The sequence below is a fragment of the Aplidium turbinatum genome, chromosome 2 (genome assembly GCF_918807975.1).
Source record: "Aplidium turbinatum chromosome 2, kaAplTurb1.1, whole genome shotgun sequence".
NCBI classification, from domain to species: Eukaryota; Metazoa; Chordata; class Ascidiacea; order Aplousobranchia; family Polyclinidae; genus Aplidium; species Aplidium turbinatum.
Genome location: NC_137473.1, coordinates 52,450,800 through 52,470,775, shown reverse-complemented (window position 1 = coordinate 52,470,775; position 19,976 = coordinate 52,450,800). Strand labels below are relative to the sequence as shown.

The 19,976-nt window shown below is 37.6% G+C and overlaps 1 protein-coding gene across 1 annotated transcript; it reads left to right on the top strand.

Annotated features, from left to right (window-relative positions):
• The first annotated feature begins 341 nt into the window (after positions 1-341).
• Positions 342-18,954, top strand: LOC145764587 (metal-response element-binding transcription factor 2-like). The gene is made up of 14 exons (XM_082576217.1): positions 342-934; positions 1,536-1,746; positions 2,398-2,532; positions 4,185-4,273; positions 4,695-4,776; positions 5,210-5,321; positions 7,461-7,584; positions 8,898-8,971; positions 10,843-11,001; positions 11,328-11,436; positions 11,866-11,954; positions 14,683-14,739; positions 15,429-15,677; positions 16,626-18,954. The coding sequence occupies exons 1-14, from the start codon at positions 374-376 to the stop codon at positions 16,834-16,836; spliced, it is 2,262 nt and encodes a 753-aa protein (XP_082432343.1). The 5' UTR covers positions 342-373; the 3' UTR covers positions 16,837-18,954.
• The last annotated feature ends 1,022 nt before the right edge of the window (positions 18,955-19,976 follow it).

Sequence of the window (19,976 nt, the reverse complement as noted above, 5' to 3'; positions counted from 1 at the left end):
CTTACTTTTTGTGAGTAAGCCTATGATGAAAGGATGGCAAGAGTTGGAAACACAAATTTTCAGAATAAAACTTAAAACCTAACGAAAGAAATAAAGACAAAGAAAAACAGACGAAATATTTGGTAAATAGAGTTGGCTATGGTGCGGTAGCCTGTTATAATGTAGGTTAAGCCAATGGCTTTGATGTATCCAAATACTTACATAATTTTAAAACCAATTACCTGTTGTAGGTAAGTAGCCTACTGTAAGCATTCTGCAGCTGCTAACTTTGTTCTGCAGGCATTCTTTTCAAATAATTGTCTAAAACATTCGTTCATAGATTTATGGATCAATGTTGCCAACCTACCAGTAACTAGGTGAATTTAATTAAATAATGGTAAAAGGGAAAGAAATAAATCCTGTATTTTCTTCAAAAACTAAACCCCAAATCAATGGAAGTCTCCCAATTTCTAGTCAAGTACCAGGGAACTGTGAGCCCATCTCATCAAGCATATTCAACAGCGAAAAGTGTTTCAAACTTGGCTCGGCTGTAAAGACTAAAGACTTTACAAAGCCATCCAATAAAGGCACTCTAAACAACTGGTTTACAGCTTCTAATCATAAACAGACAAGACTAAACAACGATTTAGAGAATGAAAAACCTTCATCGACAAAATCACCTGAAAAACTTGACTTAACGTTTGCCAAGCCAGTTAATGGAAATTTGAAAATGGGGTCCTTTCTTTCCTCTGGATGGAATGACAAAGTTAAGCCATCAAAATCCTTTAGTCCTCAAACTAGTCCGTCTAAAAATGACTCTTCAGAGCTAGTACATATTTCAAGGAAGAAAGCCCAACCAGCTTTATATCGCAAAATGTTTGGTGTTTTTAAAGAAGGCACTGATGTGTTGGCCCGATGGTCAGATGGCCTCTATTACCTTGGCACTGTTCGAAAAGTAAGTGAATTTTTAATGCTGCTGAAGATTACTAGCCTCCCTTTATTGTTGTTGATGATTGTTCATTTTATTTGGTATTCATGTTGTTTAGTAAAGAATGAATTGCACATTAGCATCTATATATAATACTTTTAAATTATTTATTGTAATAAACATATTATCTTCTTGTAGGTTATAGATAAACAACTTTATACTTATTCTGATGATTGAGGCATACCGTACTGTCTTGCATAGCAATATGTAATGTTTTAGCTTTTTTTGGTTTACTGTTAAAAGACAATGTAAATGTTATTCAAATTGTTTTGTAGACAACTTTAAAAAACAATTTCGATTGAATGATTGCAGTGCAATGAATACATGTTCACTTAGTCTTATTGTCCATTTTGCATTTATGAATGTGTAACAAAATCTACTTAGTAACTTTAGATGTAGTCCAGCAGAGTAAAAGTTTTATTAGGTTTTGCAATTTATGTAAATTTTAGAAGTGCTGACTGCTGACATAGGCTAAGTCAATGTTATATGCATCAAATTTTTGGTAAAAAAACTTGTCTGCATCATTGCACGCCCGGTCGCCCAGCTTAGGTGTATTTTGTATGTACAGGTTGTAGACTTCGAACATCGATGCCATGTTCAATTTGAAGACAAGTCTCTATGCTGGGTTCACTTTAAGGATTTGCAGCCTATCGAGAACCGAACTGATAATGATTCTGCAGCAGATGATGAAATTGCTTCAGACATGACTTGTGCTTTGTGTCGTGATGGAAAATCTGACCCTCCAAATGAAATTGTGCTTTGTGATAAATGTGGTCAAGGTTTGTTATTATTTCAGCAGATTGTATATATTTGTGTGAGTGTGCTGTTTCAGCAGTTTGATCGACACTTCTATTTGTCACTGTGACTCAGTAATTCTTTCATCTTCTGTTGACTTCACTGCACAGTGCACACTTGCAGGAGTTTCATATTTGTAGTTTGCAAAAGATAATTGTGTACTGAACTAAACATAGTTTTGCTTATAAAAATAGTTATATATTATACTTACTTTAGCAATGATACTGCTTTCAATAATAATGCATATCATGCAACAAAACACCAAACTAGAAAAGTGACCTTTTATATCTTGTTATTATACAAAATAAAAAAAAATTAAATGAAAGTGTAATGTGTTAATATTCAAAAGTCTAATGTTTATGTACAAACAATCAATGTACAAACATTGAATTCCATTGCATGATAGATTTGAGCTTATGTGAATTGTGAATCTATGGTTTGCATATTGAATTGCTAATGCATATGTAATATGTATAATGTATATTGTATATAACAATTAACAAGGTGAGAATTTTCATTGCACATCAGAAAAAAAGTTGTTAGCCTACAAAACTTGCTTTTGGTAAATTAAAATGTTACAAATAGTTACAACAGAAAAAGCCCATTGAAAGTTTCTTGCAAGTTTTCTCTGGCAGGATTCCACCAGCTTTGTCACATGCCTTCAATTGATGCAAAAGTGTTCAGCAAAGAAGACGAAACGTGGCAATGCCGAACTTGTGTGTTTGCTGCTGTTGCAAAAAGAGGTGGTGCAGATTCGGACGGGCCTGGTGGTATGTTGATTAACTTTTGATTTTGTTATATATACAATATACATACTGTACCGACAACAAACCTTTGTTTAATTGTTTTCATAAAGATTGTTTACATAATGTAGCTCACTGTCACAATCAAGGTGCAATGCCTCGTGATGGTTTGCTTTGTATCTTCAACGAGCGTGTTGTTTTGGTTGTAGAATTCTGGTACGATGTGTTATTATCGGTTATGACCTGAAGTAACCTCTGATTACGAAATCTGTATTATGTAAAATGTGTTTTCTGGAATCATTTTCCCTACGTGACTTTCTAGAGACTTCTGTTGTTTACATTTAAATGCTGCTTGATAGAACAATGGTTCTTTATGATGTAATACTACGTAACCTTCTCGAAGTTACTAGACCGAACAACCAACTATAAATAGTGGTGTAGTTTGTGTAATGATTATTATTATTATGAGTTGATTATGAGAGTTGTGCTATGAGTTGTGGATTGGTAGTTGATGCAGAAATTATTGGTGATTGAGACTTGAAGTAATTGAATACAAGTAGATGAGAATTGGTGCTGATATAAATTGTGTTCGAAATTAGAGTTATTTGAGAAGCCGTTCGTTAAAGTTCTTCAAGAAGTCAGATTATCATTTCACTAGTAGAATTATTCGACATTTAATTGACTGCTTTTCGGTTTGACCCATTAAACTACGTCATTGAACCTTTCCAAGTCTTTTTCCTGGTAAGAGATAGAAAGAAATCGTGACACTCACCTATGTTGTTGATTTTTTGTAACAAGATGGATGCCTAAAAATAATCATAATTTGCATCAGCCCTGGGTTGTTGTTTTTTTTTTCGGTCATTTATCAGTCATTGACCAATTTTTTAGCAAAATGTCCGAAAAAAATATATATAGTTAATTCCGTCAAAATGTCCGAAAAAAGTATATAATATGTTGTATTATATAAGCTACTTGAAAAGAAATATTTTCATCAGAAAAAATGACCAAAATAAATAAACAATGACTGAATTTTTTCAAGTCATTTAGGACAAATGACCGAAAAGTCTCAGCAAAAAAAAACCCCAGCATCAGCCAGTATTTGTTCATTGTCAAAAAAGCTTGTGAATTATGTATTTGGTTGCACTTCAATCGTTAGCATATTTTTATTTTCCATTGACCTAAAAATGTAATAAGTCTACCTACTTGTATATTTGTATATTATCTAATGATCACTTTATTTATATAAATTGTGGAATAAGCTTTTCACTTCTTCTAAATTGTAAAGTTAAATAGTTCCATAAACGTCATCGATGACTGGTGGCAAGTTGCAACAGTAATTTAATGTTTTACTCAAAAGCTTTTTATTCTGTCATGCGTCATATTCTTGACCAAGGATGAGAAGCATTCATCACCATCAGCCAGTCATGCCACTGTTGACTGATGGCTTGCACATATGTTTCCACACAATTCTGTCTTTTGCTGTTCTCATATCCAGCTGATGCGAATCTTGTCTTCAATGTCATCCCGCCGTCTTCTTTTCAGTTCTTTTTGTATATCTTGTTATTCGTTCTGTGGTTATTTTGGCCCATCTGCTGCCTGTCGAATTCTTGCTACATGTCCCACCCTTAAAGTATTAGTTTTGAAATTACATATTTTTAATTTTAGTCTGTGTTTTTCAGCTCATGCCCTGAAGTTAATGAAACAAATTCTTCCGTATGACATTACATCTCTCACCTGGGATAAAGGACATAAATCAAACACTGAAGAGGTAGATTTTTATTACAGCGTGTTCCATGTTCCCTCATATTTGAATTCCATTGTGATTGTAAAAAGTTTACTGGATTTGTGTTGTATGGCACGGGTCTGCTACTATTCGGTGAGTCCGATTCGGTGTGTCCGATTCGGTGTGTCCGATTCGGTGAGTCTGATTCGGTGAGTTCGTAACCCCTAACCCTAAAACGGCAATGATAATTAGGCTACGGTACCTGATAATTTAAAAAAAAAATTGAAAAAATCCCCCGTTAAGGGATCGGACTCACCGAATCGGGCCATTCCGGTATGGCACAGTAGTTCGTAAATAGCAAGTTTGAATATTTTTACATATCATAAGTAGGCTACACGATTTGTGACGTTGTGTCTTGAATACGTGTATGGAATCAAAGATATGATCCACCACATGTTTCTTACAGATATATTGCTATTGCGGTGGGCCTGGAGACTGGTATCAAAAAATGTTACAATGCTGTAGATGCCAGCAGTGGTTTCACGAAGGCAAGCATAAGTATTGTGCAGGGTTTTCCGTTTAAAGAAATTTTTATCATAAAAAATGCTCAAAAATCCTAGTGTACAATTAGAAAATTTCTGCCATTACACTGAATTCTTGTTCTTCAAAGTCTTATTTTCAGAAATCTTCATTTCAAAATATCAATTGAAATATGTTTCAATCATGAGACCCGGAGCTAAAAAATCCTCCGTTTATTTTCACGTTTTAAAATTACTGGTTTATACAGATAAAGCAATAAGTTCCTGTGTAGCTTGTAAAATATTGCTATTTTATGTTTGGGATAAGCTTTAATGCTCTGATTTTATAAAAAAAAATCTCCGCAATAGAATACTTGAAACTAGTGAAGGAAACTTGTGCGTCTTAAAGCAATTGCATCTTTTGTTGGTTGCTCACCAAATAATCATTTTCATTTTTCGCCAGCTTGTCTTCAATGCCTGGAAACCCCCATATTGTACGGAGATCGTTTTTTCTTGTTTGTATGTTCCATCTGTAACCAAGGAACCGAGCATGTCAAGCGCTTGCCCATGAAATGGTAAGGTTTTATGGCAAATTGAAGATTTGAGTGGCACGGGTGAAGTTGTACAGCAATCGTCAAAATATATTCTCGTATAAGATTTTTTAGTTTTAAAAGTTGGGTATGTCACCCCCTCCCCAAACGTCATCCATGCTACATTGTCAGTTAATTGAAAGAAATAGATAGCACGAAAGTTATAGTCGATAGGCTGCTTCGTACAACACGTCAGTGCATCACTGCATCATGGAGCCTTGTTTCGATATAGTAACCGGTTTAAACTAGTTCTGACCAAGCGCGTAGCCCTGAATGTCCTTTCGAATAACTAGTAACTACAGTAGAACTTGTCTAATTCGCTCAATTCGTCACCTCTTTATATCCCGGAGAAACATTTTGTTTGACTAATTCGTAGATTTAATTCAAGCGTTATTCACAGCTGTGTTAGTTACCGTACTGCAAAATGGATTAATTCACGCAGTACCAATGGATCGACAGGGGTGCGATCTCAAACAAAGGGTCATTATTTATAATATAGGCTTTAGTCATTATCGGATTAATACAAAGTGTGAGCCATGAGACCGCAAAAACGCTTTCCGGATGAACTTGAACCTACTTTTTTTCCGCATTTAAAACGCTAAATGGCCACTGCAGAATGCAAAATATCAGCGACCTGATGTTACGTAACGTGTCCAAAATGCAAAAGTACATATTAGCACGAGAAGCCTTTGAAAAAATCAAACGAAAATCACAGACTTTTTCGGATGTTAGCTATTTTGGTTACGCCGACTTTGTGTACTGTATCCTTTTCTGTGTAATGCATTTTTTGTGTTTTGCGCAAGAGAGTTAAATTCAGCAACAAAGCTCACTCACTGCGTAACAACAAATAAATGCTCTAAGTATATGGGGGGTTATGGTGACTATGGTGTGCAGTAGTTTTGACCTGTTTGCATAGTTCGTCAGTTCGCCTACTTCTTCACTTTTTTCTAATCCCCTTGAGGTGACGAATTAAGCGAATTCTACTTATAAATTTTGGACGTTGTAGTTTCCAACTGCGCCGAAACTGTCTGCGTTGTTACATAGCTTCGTTGGCACGCACATGGCAGATTGGCGGTATACTGGGAAAAAGTTGCTTCATTTTCTTGATCATATCCAGGCATTATGGCCGGTGACTGAAGATCAGATTAAATGAACATCAAGGCAAGGAAGCCGATTTCCGTGTTAGCTTTCGGGAATGACATGAAGTGTGTAGCCAAAGATACAGCTGCATGTTCTGGAGCGGTGTCAAGTGAACGTCTTTTCGAGCGTGGGGCCATAGCTCTCACAATTCAGCTGCGGACATTGTCTTTTTTTTTTTTTTGTTAGTAGCTGATTTAACTACATCTGATACAGTGGTTTTCAATCTTTTTGTCTTGACTGACCCCTTTTGGTGCCCTCGAAACCGTAACGGACCCCAAAAATATTTTTTCTTGCAATTTTAGTATATCGCGTCTACTAACGAAAACAAATGTTTTATAAGTTTGAACTTAGAGCAATTTGCTGAACTCGCGACGCACTTATGACGATTGATGAGATTGACGAAGTTATGAGCTATATGTTGACAAACAGGATCAAAAAAATAGTTTTGTATCGAAACTTAATAGAATTTTTGCGACTTTTACGCTACAGAGATTTTTTCACTTTTTCATTTGTAGCTTAACGAATATTTCATTGTAATTACAATCACAGTTATGGCAAAACTGTGAGGGCAAAAAGACTGCATATCTAAACTAAACATAGATCAACAATCTGCTGTGTGCAAAGAATGAAGTTAAACATATTACATAGCCTAATGAAGAGGCTTAACTCTTTTATATGAATTTTTTTAAATAGAAAAACCGAGCCTTTGTGCGACGCTATTTAAAATTTCAAACTCCGCGTTAGGTCGTCGTGACGCACCGTTTGAGAATCAATGTAATACACAAATAAAGCATAAATACTTTTTAAATTTTGTAAATTATATATCGATCATGCTGGAAATTCAAAAACTTTTATGGACCTCCTAAAAACACTTCGCGGACCCCTTTGGGGTCCGTAAACCCCGGTTAAGAACCACTTGCTTGCTGATTTGTTATCTTTATGTTCACCAGTCATTTTATTCCATAGTCAAAATAATACTTGCAGGGTAGATGTGGTTCACCTTGTTCTATACAACATCACCATTGCAAAGAAGGTGAAGTACTACGACTTCGCTGCTGTCATCATTCCTTTCTTCGCCCAGAATTGGGATTCTTTACAAATTGGTGATGTAAGTGTTGCAAGACATCAGTTTTTATCTAAAAGATGGTTTTCTTATTTCATTTCAAGTGTTAGGGCAGGAGGTTTTAAACTTTTTGGGCTGCACCTTTGACGTCACTTGTAAAACTTTGTGCCCCCCTTTTCTAGTTTAAGATATCAGTTAAAGTCAAACTACATGAGTTTGCATAAGTTTTACTTGTTATGAATTTTAAAACGTTAACGGGAAGGATGCAGCTGCTTTTTTGAAGCCAGCTGTTTAGTTTGTCGCTTAATTGAAGACAGTGCACATCGCATGTCAGGTTCAGAGTTAAATTTGTTTCGAGCTCGTGTCTTCACACTGATAAGTGCAAAAAAGCCACTTTCACACAAAGTAACGTGACAAATAACCATTGTTACCGAACAATAAATAAGCTCTGGGAACTAAAGTCAAAACTAAGTCTCATTACTAGTTAATAATCGTGACACAAGGTGAGGTATTACCAATATTTCTGTTTATGGCTTCTACAATTCAGTATCATACTAGTACAACAGCCTACCATGTATGCGCCCCCTAGTTTAAGAACCGCTGCGTTAGGGAATGAGAGAATAAGCTTTCATTATACTAAGCCTTTAGCACGAGTGAGAGAAGGGCGAACAGTGCCTTTCTCTCGGTCGCCTTTTCTTCAGCAACTGCGCGAACCCAACGTTTTATACCCAGGTTGGCGGTGTTTTCCAACAACCAGCTTATGCATGATTGGAAAAGCGAGCAGCTTCGCCATTCCACTGCCAATAAATGTTTGTCTACTAGGAATAGCCTAATTTGATTTGATCATAATTTTTAGATTATACTTATCTTAATTAGTTTCAGTTATGTGCAACCACTGTTGTAGTAATGTTAGAAATCTTACATTTGACAATACTTTGAGAAACAGAAAGCGTTTTAACAAATAAATAGTCAGTGTTTTCAACAAAATATATTGAAATAAGCCGGATAAACGAATTAATTATAGACTACCGTAAAACAGCACAACTTGCCCAATATTTGTGAGTTAAAATCTAACAATAACATGGTGTTCATGTTTTATTGGGTTTGTGTAATGGATGATAATTAACAGTATCATTAAAGTCAACATGAAGCCGATTGAATAATTAACAGTATCATCCATTAGACATATCCAATAAAACATGAAGACCATATTATAGTTAGATTTTAACTCATTGTGGTCAGACTTTAACTCACCAATTTTGGGAAAAGTTTTGCTGTTTTACGGTACCCTAAACTACAGTATGAGTGATTTGCACCTAATCATTCTCACTCATCAGTGCGCGTATCTTTCACCACAGCTCGCCCATGAAGCTTCCACTCGCAACCAGTTGAAAGATCGAGTTCTGGAAACGTTGCAGAGCAACAAGACCAAGTACGTGGTTATGCTATGGAATTCTGGGTTTTCTTTTCGCTGAGACTTTTCGGTCATTTCTCCGAAATGACTTGAAAAAATTCGGTTGTTTTTTTATTAATTTCGGTCATTTTTTTTGATGAAAATATTTGCTTTCAAGTAGCTGATACAAACCAAAATTTGCACTTCCTGACTAGCTACAACATTAAGTTTCGCTGAGAAACGTTGTCGTGTTTCTCAGCGAAACTTTGAAACAGCGTTGTCGTGTCATTTTGACTGAATTGACTATATTTTTTTCGGACATTTTGACTGAATTGACTATATTTTTTTCGGACATTTTGACTGAATTGACTATATTTTTTTCGGACATTTTGACTGAATTGACTATATTTTTTTCGGACATTTTGACTGAATTGACTATATTTTTTTCGGACATTTTGTCTGAATTGACTATATTTTTTTCGGACATTTTGACCGAATTGACTATATATTTTTTCGGACATTTTGCTAAAAAATCGGTCAATGACCGAAAAAAAAAACCCAGCTGTGAATCTATATATTTGTTGTTTTCACATGTTGCAACGTAAAGGGACTTGCTGAAGATAGAACAATGTGGTGGAATGTAGTCGTTAGTATTTCCAGAGAAGAGCTTTTATCGTATCCTAGCTTGTCTAGTTGCTCGTGTTTGGAGGCAAGGAAGCTAATCTCCAAACTGTATTGTTCAAATGAAATGTGGAATTTATTGAACGCACGAAATAGGGAATCGACTTATTGCACTGCCGGTAGTCCGAGTCAGTTGGAAAAATATCGTGATAGCCCGGTGTAACGGTCCAGGAGTTACTGCGGTCAAAAAGTTATCGTGCTGCTGCAGCGTAGCAGTCTAGAAGTGACGTCAGACCACAAATGACCAAACCTGCCCGACGCTTACGAAAGCGATACAAAAACATAAATTTTACAACTAGGTAAGTTTAATTGAGTAGTTGCTCTCAAGCCAATGCATACCTTTTCATTCAAGATTAATCAATGCTTAAAATTGTCAATGTAACTTTTTGAGCAGTAGAAATTTCAATTATTTTCATAAAAAACAAAAATTATTTTTGGCAACCCTGGTAACTCCTGGACCGTTACACCGGTGCTGTTTTTGCCAGGTGCCCGACTGGTGATAACGATCGCACGACGTGTTGGATTTTGTGACTTTGGTAGGTGCAGACATCTACCGACTTTAAGATGGAGATGCTAACCTCACGGCGCTTCATAACAACACAGTCCAACGGCTGCAGTGCTTAGATGAAATAACGTGACTGCTACCACCTCATACGCAAGAAGCAAAATATCCGCTACAGTATCCAAACACCAGTTCATACACGTTTCAAATCGTTTAAGGTTAAGCCATTTTTTCTCGTTCGTTGACGTGGCAGTATGTCGCTCATTGCAGCCAGTAGTAGCCTAGTACACATTTTTATCAGACACGTTTATGATAAAACAATGATGTGGCATTGTGACAGGTGTCCTCACAGGCACTTAATGACCTGCTTGAATGTGAACATGAAGATTGGCTTTCTTGCCTTTATGAGCGTAACGTACTCGTTCGCCATATTGTTCATTGTCCGCATTGTTGTTCATCTTCAGCAAGTTCCTTGAAGTTTACTTGCGAGGAAGGTTACTTGCAGTGTATGATGTCGTCTGTCAATTTAACTTGGTATCTGTTTTAGTGTTGGCCTTTCTCTCCAATATTAGTTACTACAATAGGTCAGGACTTCACTTCTCAATGTCAATTCCTGAGGTCTTTGAAGCTCTGTGCTTTTACTGAATTATCTACGTATTTATACCACAAGAAAGTTAACTTTGTAAACGTTTATCCTGTCGCACTAACTGACGAATTACACGAACAGATTCCAATCCGGGATTGAGAACAAGAAGGGAAAGTTGAGCTGGGGACTTCGTACCCGGTCGCCCCCTCTTCCCCCAACAGTCAATGTCCCTGCATCTCGAATTATAAACGATGAATTGTTGCAATCACTGGACCTTCGTCATGGATCGCTCCTCATGAGGTGGGATCTTAAGCTTACACTGTTGGCGTGTTTGTACTTTCTAGCTTAATAAATATAACTATCAATGAATCATCAAAAGTAAACACCTTGGAAACTGCGGCGTATTATTAAAAATCTGTATTTTCATTTCCGATTGTGTTATACATGACATCGTGGTATTTTCTTCTTCTGTGATTCGACGTGTGGTTAAGTTAAAGCTGTTGTGAGTGACGTGCCATCACCAATCCAAGAGAATGGATTTCTTTCAACACCACGGTGGAAACCCCAGTGTAGGTTGTTGTAAAGTTTCGAGAAATTTTCCTGCATGGTTGTTTTTGCAAACTCAGTTCCCAAAGCAATGAATCCCCTACCCCCCTGAAGCGAGACGGCCCCGGGGATACAGATGACATCGAGGGAACTCCTCCAAGGAAGATGTTGACCAGGGACCCCCTGGAGGTAAGTTTGATATTGTTTTTTACAAAAAGAGGCAAAAAAATTGGTAAAAAAGATGCTAATATAGTCGTCCCCGCTTTTTAACCTCACTTCGGGACTAGACGATTTTGGGGTTATTGAGCGGGGGACTGTTCTCTGCCACTCATACATTCTATAATTCCGGACCTAAATGGGTTTAGTAAGTGGGTGGGCATTTTAACCGTGGGCTTAATAGGCTAAGCGGATACTACTGAATTACATAAAGAGGCAAAATAATTTGCTTATCCCCCTTTTTCTTGGTAAGTTTGTGTCTGACTGAGAGACCTTCGATTTCATGCGCGATTGGTAGAGATTTCCAAGGATGTTTATTATAACTGTACTGTATCTTTAAATTCAAATAATAATTTTTACGCATTAAACTTCAAGTAGTCAGATCTTTTAATTCTCCAACAGAATTGGCAACACCTGGCTACCACCAACAACGCAAGCAGCCCGGACAATGGGAACCGCCATATTTCGAAGAACGATAACATTTTTGACAGGTTTGTTTTGCATGAAGTAACTTTGCTGTTGCGAACGTCACAGTCATGTGATCATCAACTCAACGCTTATTGGTCAATATTGGATATCATGTGACCAATCATGTTTGCAGAGGAGACCAACGTGAAACGGCGGTTTGGTGTGCGTGCGATCTCAGAGATTACTTTTAGGGATTTAGTTCCAAATTGGAACTTTTAGCCTCTTTTAGGGACACATCTAGGGATTTTGATGATCTAGGGATTTTTTGGGGATTTTTCGCAATTTCTCGCAGATCGTATTGTATAATTTGCTAATCAGTAAATTCTGTTTTGTTTCATTTTATGTGATATGAATGTGATTTTTGAAATCATGTCACCATCACTTGTTTCCTTGTGGTCAGTGGCCTGTTTGTTTCTTTTTTCGCCACTATACACCAGATACGGTAAGGTTTGCTTTTAGACTAGTGGCCCAGGGTTGACCAGCAGCACCACTATGCCAGGCGTTTATTAAGTTGCCTTATCGCCAGTGAACCTTAATGCCACAAAGTGCACCAATGTTGTGAGGCAAGGAACTGATTTATTTTCGCTAAGAAACTGATATGTACGTTAATAAAGACAAAATTCAGCATCCTACCGGATGAAACTAAGGATGTTAAACATCCAACTAACAACTGGGCATTGTTGTAGTCTTTTGTGATGTCGAAGGTATGTTGGTTTGGTTGGTTTTGAATCTTTATCCACGGACTGACAAAGCCTTGATTGGTTATTCCTGGTAGTTTCGCATACTGGTACTTGTAGAGGCTCTTGACACAGGGCCGGTTACCGAGATTAGCACAGTGAAGTTTTCCGGTTGTTGAAGTGGTGTTACCGGGGAATTATTCCATTCACTAGGTGCCGCTGAATGGAAAGCAGTCTCAAAATACATTGCTCAAGCGCACACCCCGAGAGTCGAATAAGCACCAGGTGATCTTGAGCCCTGCGCGTAACCACTGAGCTAACGGGGCGGACAATGTGTGTGTATGTGTGTTAAAACCCAGTTCCTTGACCTTGGAGAAGTTAATAACAGCACAGCAAAAGGCATATACAGTTAGTGCAATCAAGCAGTCACTGAATGACAAAGGCATACCAATGTGCAACATTGTCGGATACACATCTGACACTGCTAAGTAATTTTTGGCAGCAGCAGTGTAGTTGCCTTATTAAAGAGAGACTATCCTGATGTGACAATGAAGTGTAGCTGTCATATGATACATTTGTGTGCATCATATGCATGCCGAATTGAAAATAGTGTTGAAACGATTGAATGAAAGGAAATGCGGTGGGCTACCTTTCATTTGAAATCCAATATAACGCGCTAATTATGTTTAGGGATTTTTCATGCCATCTAGGGATTTTTTGACATAGCTTTAGGGATTTTCTGGTTTTCATTTGTGAGAGCCCTGGTTGTGTTCAAGAATTTAAAAACTTTTCTCAACGAAAATTTTAATCTCCACTGTTTAACCAAAAGCTACGACTCGCGTGTTTAAATATTGAGTTTGTGTTGATAAACAAAACAACTTACTTCACAGTGTAGACTGTAGATATTAACGACCTGTTTTAGCCTGATGCTGTGAGTTCTCTGTGGTAATAGCGAATTGCACTAGCTTTCGGAACACAGATCTCTAGTCATGTGCTATGACGAACGGTGGTGAAGTCAGTGAGTCGTTCTTTAATGCGGCTCTTTTGTTTGACTTGAGGCTTATATCTGTTGAGTTTCTGTGTTGTTAGGCGTTATTGCTGTGAAATTTGAGTTTTGCTTTTAGCAGCATGATCGTTGCTTAATTCACAATTTAGATAATATTAAACACCTGTTTTAGCCTGATACAGTGAGTTCGCTGCGGTAATAGCGATATGCACTAGCTTTCGGAACACAGTCATGTGCTATGACGAATCGTCATCGCTATTTTCGTTATTACCACAGCGAACTCGCAACATCAGGCTAAAACAGGTCGGTAATATCAACATTGTGAAGTAAGCAATGATCATGCTGAAGCGAAACTCAATCTATTTCAAAGCAACCTTAACCCAACGTATCAAACCGAAAGCCAGGCCAATCGCAGTAGGCTTATCCGTCATTAGCAAGTGAAATTACATACCAAAGTAGTTTCGTGTTGCTTAGATCGCACACTAAGCCAACATTAATACAGCGAGTGTTGATATTATTTCACCAGCAGTAAATTTGAAAGTGGTGGTTTTGCACTGTTTCAAAGCGCGCAGGCTGTACTGGCATTGCGTTGTTTTTGTAGAATAATAACGTCAGATTAACTTCTTGAAAAGTTCATCCCGTCAATATAGCAGTATGTATCATTACGTTTTTGTCATTACCTTGTCCGAAATGAAAACTATACTCTGGCACGTCAATGAACGGAAAAGGTGGCAGCGATATATGACAGAGCTATATCCATCTCAAATAAAGAGCTGTCAACATTTCACAAAGGAAGGTAATTTCAGCGCAGCTGTATAAAGGCGCAGCCGCGTATATTATCTTAAATCCGTTTTCTCCATGTTGAGTGCTAAGAACAAATAAAATGTAGTTGTTTTTATAAGATCTTTGGCATGGCCTGATAGGGCATTGAACTCACGTTTGTCGACTCAGAGACAGGGACTCTATCCGCCAAGCCACCGAACAGATTGTTTTTATTGAAACTTCATTAATTTTTATAAGGGTTGTTAGAAACAAGTTGATTTCTTCAGATAATCGTGGTGTGTTTAGGTTATACAGCATCAACGATGTTCCCCCGAAGTGCGTTGAACCAGAAGATTTACCTAGGTATGCATTGTATAAGCACTTTCTTCATTCACGACATATTGCTGTTTTCTTATTATTAGTAGTAGTAGTCCAATTTTAATCCGGTGATGTCCTCGTTACCGATGATGGCCGGATTCACCTCCAAGTGCCACAATCGCCTTTACACCCTGCCTCCACATCGATCTGTCTAATTAACGCGTCAGCTAGACTTGCACCATTGCTCACGCATATGACTCACTGTAACGTGTTTGTTACATCAAAACAAATTTATCAAGACTAAGTGCGACATTATTCAACAGAGCGTTGGGTGATGCTTGCCAAACATATCCATCGCACAATTATTATTGATTCATTATTATTGAAACCGAGGTCCTACCGATAGTTTAGGCTACATTTAATGTGTTTTAATCGTTCGTATTTGACGCAGTCGCCCAAATTCTTAGATTTGCTAAGCGTTGATTGTTGTATGTTTCTATCTCTCATCGGTGAAAAATGAAATTAGGTAATTGGCAAGCATGGGTACATTTTCTCAAGGTCAATCATAGAGCAAGTCATATTGACCATGACCGAAACAGTCTAACTAGCTTCAGAGTATTCGGAACACTGTAGAACTTCAACAATCAACTTTAAAAATACCACCGATATAATCTTGGTGTGACCTTTGCCAAACCCTTCCATCCATGTTCATGCGATTTTGCTTTCATTGACAGCACTTTAGTGAAACGCAGGCGTGGTCGTCCACGTAAAGAGGGTGCTGGGGAAAGCCCATCAACAGCACCCCCACTCGGCCGCGGTCGGGGAAGGCCAGCCAGCAGAGAAGTGAACAAACCGAAGCACAAAGAACCAGCCAGGTTCAAAAAGGCTCCTTCCTCATTCTGCAGTGAAAACTCCGCCACCATTCCAATAAGCGAATTGTTCCAAGATCTGCCTGGCGCTAAGAATATGGAAGCCTATTCAGGGTTAGTGGTATTTTCTTTTGTAGCTCCGAGTGACCCTTTTTGCTAGCTGGGTAAAGTTAAGTAGGTACAAAGAACCATGTTGCCCACCTTCAACATACCATACGTTTCTTAAGATACAGCTGCATACGCGTCGATCCGGCATCTTTTTATATAACTTATCTCTTTACAAAGGTGGATTTTACTTGTAAAAGCTTTAAAAAAAAGCTATTTTGAATTGATTGTGATCCAAGTTGCTCACAGAGATTTTATTGGCATGGTAAATAACTAAATATAGTAATGCTGTTTTCGAAGAATGGTTGAGTTTTAGCTTAGTTCGCTTGTTTAGACAGAAATTGCGCACTTAGCATGTTGCGCATTATGCCATACACTGCGGGAAAATAAACTGAGTTTCGGGTTTGATGCTGTCTATAGAATAACTAGGAAAACCTTTGCTGTGTGAATCAGTTTTTATTTTCTGGTGCAAGGCTATGGTTTTGTAGATTACTGCGATTGCTGTTTTATTTTGTCACACAAAGAAACCACAACGTAATTAGAATAAATTTTCAAACGTTGAAAACAACTTAAAAACGTAAAGTTTATTTTAAATACGTTGTGTTTTGTTTGTGTGATAAAAATAAAATATGTTAAACCCATTGAAGTTACTTTGTTTTGTATGTCTGACGATTGTCTGTGGTACAACGAAGCGAACTCCACCAAAGATTTATGCTTTATTTTTATGTGAAAGAACAACTGCATACAGCGTATAACCTCAAAGAACGAAGGCGTAACCTTATATTGGCCGAGTGATGCTGATCCATCACCAGGAACTTTGAGATGGCCGCCTCTGGTACAGTAGAATTCGCCTAATTCGTCACCTCAAGAGAATTTAAAAAAAAATTGACGAAGTATGCTAACAGGTCAAAAGTGCTGTACTGAAAATCTAAATTTTTTAAATAAATGTTTTATCAGGCGTGATGCGTATGACGAGGACCTTCGCGGTACAATGGCGCGGTACTTCGGCGCAGAGGGACGGATCGCTTGCGGGGAACGATTCAATGTCCTGGCGAAGCGGGTTCTATCGGGGGGCGTTACAAGTGGGAGAGAAGAGAGGGTAGAGTACCTGATTGAATGGGAGGGGTACACAGCCAAACAGCTGCATGAAAGCATCTCGAAAGGATGAGCACTTTTCACAGGTCAATATTTCAACAAACTGACCTAATTCGAACTTGAATCGGAGTAACATAGAAAGTTTGGTTTTTGCTGCTGCTATTTGTCTCCACATCGCCCACTGGCGGACAGAGAACTATCGATTACGAAGATTCGAGATGGACCGCGAAATTCACGCACGACTGTGCTTGCGCAAATGGTCGATTGCAGAAATGTTATCTGTACATTGTGGCGGTGGGAAATTCAGTTTCACCGAACTTTTGCCTTTCCAGGACAATTATAACCCGTCTATTTAGTTAAAAGTGTGTAATATTTTAATAGTGTATTTCGAAAATAAAGATTCCTTAACACTTAATATCGACAATCAGGTAAGTAAATAATTGTGCTATATCGGTTTAATTTGGATGTTGTCACGTTTACTTGACCTCCTTGCCCTTGTTAAACACGCATTTGTAGTGATTAGAATAAATGTGCTCTTTAAACATTAGATTAAACTGGTCTACAAAAAAATGATTTGTGGTTTGGACTTTAAAAACTGGTTTGGACTAATTTTGGGATGCTGAATCCGAATCTGAACTCAGATTTCTTATGTCAGAGCACATTTTTTGATATAACAAAAATACTTCATGTTTGCCAAAAGTGAAGATTTGACGTTGCGTACACCACCAATAGATGCAGTGCTATAGCGAAAGGTTAGTGTTAGACAAGCCAAAATACCTTGAAAAAGGTTACTGAACAAGCATTGCCATAGGCCTGCTTCAATCTTCGTGGTTTCAAGCAAAACATTGACAGGGGGTGGTCACTGGTCAGTTATACTTTTAGCTTGTTATTTGCTTTGTTAAGAATGTTGCGTCCAAAAGAAATTGGTATCAAAATTGTAGTGTGTGGGTGTATTTCAACTATTTATGCAACACATGGCACGGATTATTGGATATAGCACAGTGTTTAATGTTTATGTGTGACGACGCAACATCAAATCTACCAAGATCTGAAGTCAAAATCGGATATTCAGCACTCCAAAATTACTCCATATCAGTTTTCAAAGTTTATACCACAAAAATCGTGTAGACCAGAGTTATTATTGACACAAACGGCAAGAAATGTATTTTTAAATTTGAGCTATTACCTCCCTTGTGTCTGGTATTCCTTCTTCCACGTACGTTGACCCAGGTTGCAAAATCCGTGTCTTTTTCCACTGATTCAGCTTCTGCAGATGATAAATCAATGCAAAAGTGACCGGTTTTACTCGCTAGGAATCTACAGTACGATTGACCACTACAAACTCGTGCTTTAATGCAGAATTCACTGTTTATTGCTGATTTGGAGAGAGAGATACTTCGATTGTTGTAAAAGGGTGCTTTGAATAACTACCAGAACTGCCACAGATATTGCTATGTTTTACACTTAAACTTGATAGATTTTTATGTGTTTGCTTTAAATAATTAGAAAATTTTTAGTTAATTCACCCAGATGAACTACGTTTACCTCTCATGAATACATTATGTATTTCTGTTGGAATTTTGCAATGGCTCCGAAAACCATCAATGAACTTGCAGCCGCGAGCACAATCTGCCAGACAATTCATCTTTCCCAGCAAACTTTGTTTGTACGCTAGGACTTGTGGAATCAGCATAGTTTTTACACAATTCAACTACCACCTTTGCTGTAGTGATGGCGTTTCTAAACTGTATATGAAAGCTTCAATTTTGTGTTGTGATCTTTCGCGTTTTTAAATCAAGCAATCCCCGTTTTAACGTAGCCTAAGATATCACGTTTATTTTCTTTTAACGAAATTACTGATTTCAAAACGAAATTTATGGCTGAACAACTTCCCAGGCAGCAAAATCCGTTACTTTTACATTGATTCAATGTTTGCAGACGTAAAAGTGACGGATTTTGTTGTCTGAGTAAGCGTTTGGAAAGAACTCTTTTTCTTTTGTTAAAACGTCACAAACACTGACAACGAAGGCTCGATTATCATGTAAAATGCCGTTTTCGGTCTGTATGGAAGCGCAGTTTTTATTATCGAGCGGTCTTGTTAAACATCCAAATTTTCAATGATTTTGTCTGTTTTTAGGTAAAAAATGTTGTTGCTTTTTGTTTGTATGTTTAATAAACAAACTTGAACTCTGTACAATAGACCAACTTACAGAAAGTTTTGGTACTTTGGCGACTTAGCGATCCAAGGCGGGCAGGGATGGACCCAGCAAGCAGTTTTAAAGGGGCGGTTTTAACAAAATACAGTGATGTTTAGGTCTACATCTTGCAAAAAACACTATAAATACAGTTACTTTGAGCTGATATTGTGAAGAAGAAGTTTGTGTAACTTAGGCTATTTTTATGTAGGGTAGGCTTATAGCTGACATTTTTATTGATTTTACACACCAACAAAACGAAAACAGTAGGCCTATAGCCTGTACCAAACAACCAGAGGCCTAGAAAAAGGTAGAAGCGATAAAACGCGGACATTAATATTTATTTGCGTCAGACAAGCTGTCCATATCAAAAACAAAACAACGAAATAATACACAAAGGTCACACAGAGCCACTTTGGATGCCGTCGGTTTAAAAGCTCGCTAAATGGGGTATCTAGGCTACTGTTACAAATTTACATACAATGAGCGTTGTAAGAATTGAAAGTATTCAGAACGATAAAAACAATCAGATGACATCAGGTCTGACATAAAGCGATTTGAGGAGTGAATGCAACGGTTGATAAATGAAACAAAATTATAACGTGCCTGATAGCCTACCAAAACAGGATAATCAGTTTGAAATATGGCACGATCGCAACACCTAGTAGAATTTCAAAATTAAAAATGAGAGTAGGCCTATAGGCCTAATTGTATCTTTCAAAATTAATAGGCCTATGTTGAAAAAAAAAACTTAAAATAAAAACAAAAAATAGACAGTTGCTGTGTTGATCGGCCTTGGTCATCGCATGATCGCGTTCAAGACTTCAAGCGAAACGAACGCGTTCAAGCGAAATTTGCCGAAGCGTGACGATTCGGAATCGTTATTCTATTTAGCAATCGTTATACAATTTGAAATCGTTACTCAAAAATAACAACTGTGCACACACTGGCACAACAACTTTCACTACCTATGCCTTGTAAAAAAATTGGGGGCTCCAAAAACCAGGAGGCCTGTGCC

What these genes read in the sequence shown, in the direction of transcription:
- LOC145764587 (XM_082576217.1), top strand. Translation starts at nt 374, where the DNA reads ATGGTAAAAGGGAAAGAAATAAATCCTGTATTTTCTTCAAAAACTAAA. An exon ending in TGACCAGGGACCCCCTGGAG is followed by an intron (nt 11,437 to 11,865) that starts GTAAGTTTGATA and finishes ATTCTCCAACAG; the next exon opens with AATTGGCAACACCTGGCTAC. An exon ending in GAACCAGAAGATTTACCTAG is followed by an intron (nt 14,740 to 15,428) that starts GTATGCATTGTA and finishes TTTCATTGACAG; the next exon opens with CACTTTAGTGAAACGCAGGC.